Source organism: Antechinus flavipes, chromosome 2 (genome assembly GCF_016432865.1).
Source record: "Antechinus flavipes isolate AdamAnt ecotype Samford, QLD, Australia chromosome 2, AdamAnt_v2, whole genome shotgun sequence".
Lineage (NCBI taxonomy): Eukaryota > Metazoa > Chordata > Mammalia > Dasyuromorphia > Dasyuridae > Antechinus > Antechinus flavipes.
The window spans coordinates 511,258,105-511,269,210 of NC_067399.1; the positions used below are offsets into that span (position 1 = coordinate 511,258,105).

Below are 11,106 nucleotides of genomic sequence, written 5' to 3' on the forward strand. Positions count from 1 at the left end.
ATAGATTGGATATGAAAGACTAGAGATCACGAGGAATTCAGACAACTTCTAGGTTACAATCCTGAGGGTCTGAAGGAATAATATTGCCTTCTACAGTAATAAGGAAAATAAAAAAGGGATAATTTAGGTGAAAAGATAATGAGTTCAATTTGAGATATACTGCTTTTAAGTTGTCTGCTGGGCATCAAGTTCAATATGTCTGTAAAACAATTGGAGATGTGAGACTGGAGACTGGAGAAAGTTTGGGAAGGGCACATAAGCAGATTTGAAAATCATTAACATAGGAACAGTAATTAAATATATAGGAACTGATGAGATCAGAAAGTGAAGTAGCATAGAAGGGGAAGAGAAGATCTAGGACAGAATCCTGAAGTATACCTATAGTTACAGGACATCTTCTAGAGAGGGATCCAGTAGAATAGAGAGGGAGCATTCAGATAAATAAGAGAAAAACCAGGAAAATGGTGTCCTAAAACCCTCTGGGAGAAAAGAATATCAAAGAAGAGAGAGCACCAAAGGTTGCAGAGTAGTCAAAGAAAATGAAGATTGAGAAAAGGTTATCAGATTTGGTGACTAAGACATCATTAATAATTTTGGAGAAAGCAGGTTCAGTGGAATGAAAAGTTCAGAAATCATATTGTAAGGGATTAAGAGGACCATGGAAGGAGAGAATGTGGAATCACCTATTGTAAAATAAGTGATCAGCTTTAAAGGGTAGAAGAGATATAGGATGATATTTATAAGGAATGGAAGGAGAGGAGCTTGGAAGGAGAGAAATATATATAGTGAAGATAATTTTGGTTCATAAGAAGACAAGAGATAGACTGTGGTCAATTCAGCAAGTACTATCTGGGATTAATAGAAGATCCATCGAAGATGAATTGTGAAGATGAGGTCAGAGAAAAAAACCCACAGGAAAATAAAATTTGTTGTATAACCCTCTCAGAGAAACAGAGATAGATGGCTTTTAAGAGAGTCAAAGTGAAGAATGTTTCCCAATCTTGGGGTGTTAATACCACTTCTACCTTCACCCCAGTTCCTAGCCCTGATCTCTCTCCAAACTTACATTTCCGAGTTCCCAGCCTTGAGCTTATGCCATACCTTCATTGCAATCTCCAGCACTGATCCTCTTCTATACTCTCTTTAAACTCACACACATCAATTTTGGGAGAAGAAAAAAAGGCAACAGAGATAGGGCAAAGAAGGGGGAGGAAAAGTAAAGGAATATTGAACAATGCTTTATGTAAATATAAGATAATTAAAATCACTGTAATCAGAAAGGAAAGGTTAATTACCCTCACTCTCCCATTTTAAGCACTAGCTTTAAAGGAATATCAGGATGACCAAGGAAAAATGAATATTCCAGAATCACAAAAAAGCAGGGTCCCATCAACCTGACCTATACGGATCCCCTCTTCTGATTTTCTAAAGAAGCATGATTACCAGAGAATAATATCTAAATTAAATATCACAGACCTGAAGGACTGAGTCAGCTTCCTTATTCATCAAGCTCCTAGCAATGATCTGAGGAAAGAAAACAAGATACCAATGATGCTGTTACTCAAAACCTACTTAACTTTTGTTTGTCACCAGTCCAAAGGGAAGAGAAATAGGACTTTGTTGGGTAAGGATAGGGAAGAAAATCTGAGAATTCTCCTTAATGTCATCCTGAGAAATGGAGCATAAGAAGACAGCAGTAAGCAGGACTTACCAAGTTCAGAAACATCTAAAATGTTTTCCTTCCTATATCCTCTGCTTAAAAAATCTTCCTCAAATTTCTTCTTGATTTCATTGCTCAGATTTGGAGTTCGGCCTGCAGTCAGGGTGAGAGTGAGAGTAGTCAGTGAGTCTTGTTCCCTGATCATTTACAATTATCAAGGGGGAAAATAGCCACATGAGACAGGAGTGAAGAGACTTGGGGAAGGACTTCATACCCTTGACATAACTTTGAATATTAGAACTGCCATGTTGCCTGGTATGAGTATTACATTTCATACCTTGAAGAAGGATAGAGAGAGGATCCCCTAAGCACATAATAAATAAACAAGTATTTAGAAAGCAACTGTTATGCTTTATATAAAGATTTTGTGCTAGGATTAGGGATAGAAAGAGGAAAGATACAGTCCACAGGTTTTAGAGTCTAAAGAATATGAATGAGTCTAAAGAATAAAGAATGGATATTATATCTTTACAGATAAGTAAATACAAGGTAGTTATTTATAAAGACATGACAAATAGAAAAGTAATTTTACTCGGTAGAGCACCAATAATCAGGGAAGGCTTTTTAAAGAATATGGGTGGAGGGAGGGAGGGGAAAAATCGGAACAGAAGTGAGTGCAAGGGATAATGTTGTAAAAAATTACCCTGGCATGGGTTCTGTCAATAAAAAGTTATTTAAAAATGCAAAATAAATAAATAATGTGGTATTTGATCCAAACCTTGAGGGAAACATGGGGATCCTGAGGGATAGAGATGAGAAAGGGGAGCATTTCAGACAAGTATAACAGGCTGTGTAGTAGCACAGAAGCAAAAGATATCTTCTAAGAGCAACAGCAAGTATTAATCTGGTGGAATATAAAATATTTCAAGTGTAATCAGCCTAGAGAAATAAGCTAAAGCTAGCTAGTTGGCCACTTTAAATGTTCCAAAAAAGAGTTTCTATTTTATGATGGAGGCAACAAAAAATCTCTGATGCTTTTTGAGTATAAGAGTACTTTGGTTAGCATTGTGTTTTAGGAATATCCATTTGGTGGCTCTGCAGAAAACTGGTTGGAAATGAGAAGTGCAGACAGGGAGACCAGTTAGGATGGTAGGTTATTGCAATACTTAGGGCATAAGTAAACAAGACAAAAATTAGGGTAGCTGTATCTTGAAGCAAATAATGGATGAGAGAGTGACTTGGAAGATTGTATCTACGGGTGAGAGAAAATGAAGAAATGACTTTTTGTTTGTTGACAGTAGATGAATGGAAGAATAATGATTTCCAGCGGGGGAAAAAGGAGTTGGAAAGAAGAGTAGTTTTAGAGGAAAAACATAGTGAATAAGCTTACAAAGTTTGAAATACTAATGGAGATCTATAGAGATCCCTGGGACTTAAGGGCAAAATATAGTAATTGAGTATATTGTTTTGAGAGTAATTTTCAGAGAAACTGTAACTGCTGAGTGTGTGTATGTGTGTGTTTGTGTGTGTAGATATAACAGAGACAGACAGACAGACAGATACATAGACTACCATGGTAGTGCCAGAATATATCTGTGCATGAATGGAACAGATAAATTATCTTGCAAAGATGGTGAGAAATGAGTGGGAAGTGAGAAGAAAGTGGAGACAGTAGATGTTTGTCCCCCTCCCCCAGCAGTTTGGTTTTGAAAAGAAAGAAATATGTAGAATAATAATTATAGGAATGCTTGCTGCAGGATGGTTGTTGGATTTCAACCCAAATCTTATATGAGTAGAGCAGTGATTAGAGGGACTATGAAAATCCCTTTTAGACAAATTCTTGTATCTGTGTTGGTCCTCCTTTACTCTCCTTGGCTCTCAGGAATTCTCTCACCACTTAGAAGATAATTATTACATTTCACTCATTACAACATAGAGCCATAAGGCACAAGAAGGATCATCTAGTCCAATCCCTAATTTTGCAGGGGAAAGAAATATGATTCTTTCAGATGATGTAAGGTGTGAAGAAGGAGAATATGAGAAATACTTGGCCAATCCTGTTTAATGGAACCTCAAGCTGTTTTGAAATTTTGAACTAAAGTTAAGGATAGCAAGTTTGTGAGTATGAATTTATAAGTGTGATTTTTTTCCCCAGTATCTTTCACCCCAATCTGATCACTATAATTTGTTTACTGCTGCTTTTCTCTTGGAATGACCTTCCATCTAGCTCTATCCCTTCAATACCTTGTTCAAGGCTCAGCTCAAACATCATCTCTATAAAGTCCTATCTCATCCCCCCACTATGAACTACCTTGATACTTCATATTTTCCCATTTTACTTTATCACTTTTGTGTTCCTTTCATTCACTAATGAGTGAATGAACAGATTTTTCTTCTGCTATAAAATAAGGTATTTAGTAAGTGGCCTCTCTGCTCTATATTCTTTTCCAAGCACTGTAAGGATTTGCTAAAGAAAGTTGGTCATTTATTAAGCATTTATTAGTAACTTTCTATATGCCAAATTCTATGCTAAGTGCTTGGATAAAAAAAAGGTAACCTGCCCTCAAGAAGGTTTTTAAATTCTCAGAATGGCTGTTTCCAGGAGTCTCATGATGATCAATTTATTGTTCTGGGACATGTTTTTCTTCTCTTAGATACTGTACATTGTTTTTTGCAGACAATTTTGGTCACTTGCTTCTTTTTTGACACTGTTCATCCTTTTTCTAAGGAATGAAGAAGGAAATGCGTATTGGGTAAAGGATCATAAAATACATACCAAAGAGATTTGCCACAACATTCACTTTCCCATTGTGATGGTTATACAAGATGAATCTAGCATATTCATTTGTCTTAGAGCTTTCATAATAGATATCATTAATTCCATAATCTGTGAAATCAGGAGAGAATAGGAATTAAAATTTCTGTTGCTACAAGAACTTGACATCTGTAGTTGCATAGTATGTAAAGGCACTTCTCAGTAGTCTCTGAAATCCCAGAAATCCCAGAAAAACTATGGTTTTGTTCACAAATATTTTTCAAGGTATTCTTCCCTAGGAGTCTCAAGAGTCATGCATAGTAGACATAAATGGAATATGATGAGACCATGTAGTTCAGCTATATCACTTTACAGATGGGAAACTGAGGCTCAGAGAGGGGAAGAAACTGGCAACTTCATACAATCATTTAGTTCCTATTTTAGTCCAACCAAAGCTTATCTAACCTCTACAGCTATGGGGAAGAGGGATGGAGACTGATATGGGAGAGAAGGGGAGGTTGAAGAATGTCAGAGATGATCAGAGGTCCTGATCTAGGTCATTGCTTACTACAGTCAAATAAGAGGAATGGCCAAAGTGAGGGAGGTTGTAGTTGTCTCTCCCTTGCCATGAAAGGCATTAATTTCTATAATCTGGTTTATCAATTCTTTTCAGCAAATAAGAGTGAATGAACTGATACTTACAGTTCAACTTAAAATGATGTGCTTCCTTAGTCTTGAGAGCAATAAGAGATAATTGAATGCATCGACCATTTTTCCTGAAAAATAAAGATTAGGATTATAACAATACTCCATCTTTTCCTCTCAAAATCTATTCTAGAAACTCCAATTTTGTCCACAAAATTTATTAAAAACTATTTTCAGATTTTTTTGTTATTATTGTGTAATCATTTCAATCAAATGGTCTATTTGAGACCCATTTTGGGATTTTCTTGGCAAAGATAATGGAGTGGTTTGTTATTTCCTTTACCATCCCACTTTACAGATGAGGAAACTGAGATAAATGAGGTCACAGGGTCATACATCTGTGTGAAGCCAGATTTGAACTCAGGTCTTCCTAACTCCAGGCCTAGTCCTATATCCATTGTGCCATTTACCTGCCTTAGATCATTGTTTTAATATTATAAGCAATGAAGTCTCCTGTGACTTCTGACTCCTCAAAAATATGTTTACTATTTTAAAGATTGCTAAGAATATTTTTTCTAAATTCCTGAGGTTTTTGTTTTTTTTAACTGTGATTAGTATATGGAATAGATGTACCAGGAAAATAGAATATTTAAGCAGAAAATCTACATAAGCAGATTTTGGAATATTGACTTTATTTGTGAAAGAATAGTGCCTCAGAAGGACACTATCTATCAAAAGTCTGAAGTTTTCAGTTTGAACATCTTAGTCAGTCAATTAACAAGTATTTATTAAGCGCACAATATTCCAAGCACTTCACTAAGCACTTGGAATAAAAAGAAGATTGTCTTTCCCTTTCCCCCAAAATGACCCTAAGCAAGTAACTTTACTCCTTTGAGAGTTAGTGTTTTCATTTATAAAATAGGGATGATAATTGTCTGTGTAATTGTGAAAAGAATTTTCTGTAAACTTGAAAGTACTATATAAATATGAAATGGTATATTATTATCATTATTATTATTATCTCATTTTGTTTCCACAAAATTCAGAATATATAAGTAGAGTAGTTATATCATTGTTGCCATTTAAAAGATATAATTGAAACACAGACAGGAAAAGAGGCAGTCACTTGAGTGAGTGAATAAAGATTAGAATTCAGCCCAGGATTTTCTCTTCTATGATTTTCTTCCTGGCAGGAAGGCTGAAATTAAAAGTCTGGGAGGATTTATGTAATCACACATTCCTTTTTGATAAAGCACTCCAAGCATTTTAGTCCCTGTGGACTGGTGATTCTGTTGATCCTGTCTGGTATAACATCTAATGACATTAGCTTCTTTCTCTTTCTCTTCTCTCTGTTTTCTTAGCAGAGATGTGTTTATGAACCTATCTGACTTCCAAATGATGACAAATGGTTGAGCAGTGATTTAGGAAGGATTGGGGGAGAATAGAAAGAATTGACTCTCCCAGCTTGCAGTTAAAAATTCCTGAGCCTCAATTGTGATCAATATTGCCCTTTCCTCGCAAATACATTTCAAGTCTGTATGTGGCCTTTTATCAAACAATTATTCAATATTTACAAGCACTGTGCTAATACAATAAGAATAAAACAATTCCCTCTTGCAAAAAAGCTTACTAGTATTGCTTCTTTTCCCCAGCTGTCCTTGATATTTATAAGACTGACTTTATCATGGAAGCTTCATCCCTGATTGATACCTAGGACAGATAAGCTCAGTATGTATTGGGAGAAAGAATACAGAGCTGTGACCCAAATGTCTGTCACTTCCCCCAGGTAAAATAAGCAGCACTTACCTAGTCAAAAAGCGTCCATTCAGGTTGCCATTCTCTACAGTGATATTTTGGATAAAATTCCTAAAAGGACCTTCCACCTCAATCAGAGATGTGTCACTTGAAGCCAATCCAACAAGGTGCCAGTGACCAGAAAGCTTCAGGGGGAAAAGTTTGGGTAAGAATAAGGAAAACACCTTAATCACAGAATCATGGGATTTTAAACTTGGAAGAAAATCCTTAAACCAAACCCTTCATTTTGTAGTTGAATAAATAGAGATTCCCAAGCCCTGTTCTGCCTTAGTATGTATATTTTCATCATGGAAAAGTAGAAAGAATGCTAGAGTCAGAGGAAAGAGTTGTGGCTTCCAGTCCCATCTGGAGCACTACTTAACTATGTGATCTTTAACCATTGATTCTATTTTCACTGCCAGTTACTATCTTACCTTCAGATACAATCAATCAATTAATTTTCTTTTTAAAAAAATTTGGAGGTGTGTGGAGAGACATATGAAATTTCCATAAAGAATAGGGAGCATCTTTATTGAGATCTTAACAGATAGTCACTTATGAATGACTTGCACCAATCTTGGATCGCTTTTCAGATTCTGTTCAGTAGAACTTCCTGAAAAAATCCTCTTCCCTTCTTCTCTGACTAGGTGTGAAATTACTCCCCAAACCTTGACAGAATCCACATGGCATTTCCAAGCAGATCAAATGCAGAAACAAAGTGCCCAATTACCATTAACATCCTATTGACAAAATCACTTTAAATCTCAGCTCACAGAAAGTAAACCTCCAGGCTCCATGCCTTGGAAAGGCTTGTTCTGCTATGAGATTATCTGGAATCTATTACTTCCTTTTCAATTACAACAAGAAGCTAAGAAGATAGATTTCAATTCCACTCCTTGGGATTAGGTTTGCCTTTTGAAAGAATGGCATGATAGAATTTTAGAACTAAAAGGTTCTTAAAGATTGCTTGGTCCATCCCTTCATTTGATAAGTACTGAAAACTCTCCTATGGAATTATGTAGTTAGGAATGAGAGTTTGAAATAATTTTTCTTATTCTTTTTTGAAAGATATGCAGATCATAGGCAAACATATATATAATCTTGCATTATTTTAGATTCTCACTATTTACTGACAATACCACTATTGTTTGAGGCAGAAGACCTTGTAGGAATATTCTGAGAATCAAATGAGATAATAACTGTAAAATCCTTTGTAAATCTAAAGATGCCATATTTGGTGTTGTTATAAAATCATTTCACTCATGCTCAACTCTTTGTAATCCCATTTGGGATTTTTTTTGCCAAGATACTAGAGTGGTTTGTCATTTCCTTCTCCAGCTCATTTTATAGATGAAGAACTGAAACAAACAGAGTTAAATAATCTGCCCAGGATCACACAGTTAGTCAGTGTCTGAGGACAGATTTCAACTCAGGAAGATCAGCCTTCCTGATACCATGTCCAGAGCTCTTTCCCTTTTCCCACCTAGCTGCCCCTAAAATGCATGTAATCGCTAGCTATTAGAAAACACAATTCAAATATCTTTTCCCTCTTGTCCTAAGTTTGGCTTCTACCAGTCCTGTTGGACAAAGACAAGTTCTGTTCTCCTTATCTATTATTCTCAACCCTGCTTCCCCTGCCAACCCATTCCCCTCCCAACCCATTCCATCTGTACCCATTTTTGTTCCTTTTCATCTGACAGGTCTTCCTGTGATCTGCTATACTCAGGTTGGAAGCCACAGACTAGGGCCACACCCATACTCAGCAACAGAAACTTCATCTTCTAGCTAGAGAGTCTCTGTTCCTTCAGTAGCAGTTGAGAATGTGAGAATGGGTCTAGTGAATGTTCTGAATTCCTAGGTCACCTGCTTTTATTCTTCCTGGGCCCTGGATCCTGTGCTTCAGTGTCATTGTAGTGACTCCTCCTACTACCTTAAATAATACTTCATTCACAGTTTTTAGCCTATCCAATTACCTCAAGAACATCCCAGAAATTTTTATATTTCTGAAATGTGAATTTCTAAGAACACTCAGTGTTACATAGGGCTAATTTCCTGGAATCAGTTCTATAGCTCCTGTTAGCCCAGGGAGTACATTTTCTGTGTTTTGCCCCTGTGAAGTTCAGTGACTTAATCCTTTACTAAATTGTCCCATTAAGTATATGAGCTCCTTGAAGGTAGGGACTTAACACAGGGCCTAAACATAATAAGCCTTAATAAATGTTGATTGACTACAAAATCCTATTCTAGGCAATTTGAAAAGACTTCTCAAAAAAGGCAAGAATTCCCTCTATGAGGATCTGATAATTTATTTGTATGGTTTCATCAAACATGTATTAAATGCCTACTATGTACACAGTAATTGATAACAAGCAAATTTTAGACAATTTTGATTCATGTCCACATTGTATTTATAGTCTAATACACAATAATATATTCTAAGTCAATTTTAGGGGGGTCTGGATCTGTGATTTCAGAGTTGTAGAAAATAATCAAAGATAATACTTTCTTTAGCAACACAACTTTTTTATTTAGTATTTTTTCACTACTTACAGGTAAAAGAATTTTTTACATTTGTTTTTGAAACTTTAATTTTCATGTTTTCCTCCCTCTCCAACCTCCCCCCTCCCTGAAAAGACACATGTGAAGTTATGTAAAATATTCCCACAAAAGTCATATTGTAAAAGAATAAATTCCCCTCCCCCCAAAAAATGCCCTCAAGAAAAATTAAGTAAAAAAAAAAAAGTATGCTTCAATCTGTATTCAGAAACAACCAGTTTTTTCTCTAGGTATGGATTGCATTTTTCATTGTTAGACCTTCAGAATAGTCTTGGATCACTGTATTGCTGAGAATAACAAAGTCATTCATAGCTAATCATCCCACAACATTGTTTTGTACATAGTACATTTAACTTTGCATACACACACACATACATATAAATACCTATCTGTGTTTAATGGTAATAGGGGGGCTTTGAGGAGGAAGGAACAAAGGAAAAAATGTATATGATAATTTTGTATGTTGGAAAAAAGAGCAAGTTGTGCATAGAAAATCTGCAGTTTCATGTACAATTGTCTTTTTATTGTACTATATTGTAAATATACTTATTTTATTCCACAAATTAAAATAAAATTTGAAAATTAAAAAAAAACCTCTTTTCATTGGTACAGAACAAAGTTTCTTAAACTGTGGGTCATAGTCTCACTCATTCATGAAAAAAGTGAGGGAAACTGAAAGACAGAAATGAAGTGTCAGAGCACTTTAAGAATGTGGGTCAGAAAGGTAAGGAGAGAGATGAAGTGTTCTGATGGGATATAAGGCAAATAAGCTATTAGATTATAGAGTCTGTGGTAAGGGGTGAAGCGTGTGTAAACTAGAAAGCTAGGAAAGGACCAGATTATAAAGAGTTTAAAGATCGGGGGACTTGAATTTGTAAAAAAAGAGGGAGCCACTGGAGTTCAATGTTCAGGGGGCATGACATTATTCCTTTAAAAAATCCCTTTGTTGGATGAGTGAGGATAATTTTGAATGAAGAGAAACTTGAAGCAAAGACAATAGTTAGAAAGCTACTGTATCTGATAAAGGCCTCATTTCCAAAATATATAGAGAATTGACTGTAATTTATAAGAAATCAAGCCATTCTCCAATTGATAAATGGTCAAAGGATATGAACAGACAATTTTCAGATGATAAAATTGAAACTATTACCACTCATATGAAAGAGTGTTCCAAATCACTATTGATCAGAGAAATGCAAATTAAGACAACTCTGAGATATCACTACACACCTGTCAGATTGGCTAAGATGACAGGAAAAAATGATAAATGTTGGAGGGGATGCAGGAAAACTGGGACACTGATGCATTCTTGGTGGAGTTGTGAACGAATCCAACCATTCTGGAGAGCAATCTGGAATTATGCCCAAAAAGTTATCAAAATATGCATATCCTTTGATCCAGCAGTGCTACTACTGGGCTTATATCCCAAAGAGATACTAAAGAAGGGAAAGGGACCTGTATGTGCCAAAATGTTTGTGGCAGCCCTGTTTGTAGTGGCTAGAAACTGGAAAATGAATGGATGCCCATCAATTGGAGAATGGCTGGGTAAATTGTGGTATATGAATGTTATGGAATATTATTGTTTTGTAAGAAATGATCAGCAGGATGAATACAGAGAGGCTTAGAGAGACCTACATGGACTGATGCTAAGTGAAATGAGCAGAACCAGGAGATCATTATACACTTCGACAACGAT

General features: G+C 35.8%; 1 protein-coding gene across 1 annotated transcript; it reads right to left on the reverse strand.

Moving 5' to 3' along the window:
- Nucleotides 1-1,663: 1,663 nt before the first annotated feature.
- On the reverse strand, nt 1,664-8,632 carry LOC127546846 (trichosurin-like). Its single transcript, XM_051973776.1, has 6 exons — nt 8,528-8,632; nt 6,867-7,000; nt 5,118-5,191; nt 4,437-4,547; nt 1,712-1,813; nt 1,664-1,668 (listed from the first exon to the last, which is right to left on the reverse strand). Exons 1-6 carry the CDS (start codon nt 8,630-8,632, stop codon nt 1,664-1,666), a joined length of 531 nt encoding a protein of 176 aa, XP_051829736.1.
- Between the last annotated feature and the right edge of the window lie 2,474 nt (nt 8,633-11,106).

Excerpts from the sequence above, each read along its gene's own strand:
- LOC127546846 (XM_051973776.1), bottom strand. The coding sequence starts at position 8,632 with ATGAAGTTTCTGTTGCTGAGTATGGGTGTGGCCCTAGTCTGTGGCTTC. Across the intron at positions 5,192-6,866 it reads AATGGACGCTTTTTGACTAG|GAAAAATGGTCGATGCATTC; the intron begins GTAAGTGCTGCT and ends TTTATTTTTCAG. Across the intron at positions 1,814-4,436 it reads TGTTGTGGCAAATCTCTTTG|GCCGAACTCCAAATCTGAGC; the intron begins GTATGTATTTTA and ends CCCTGACTGCAG.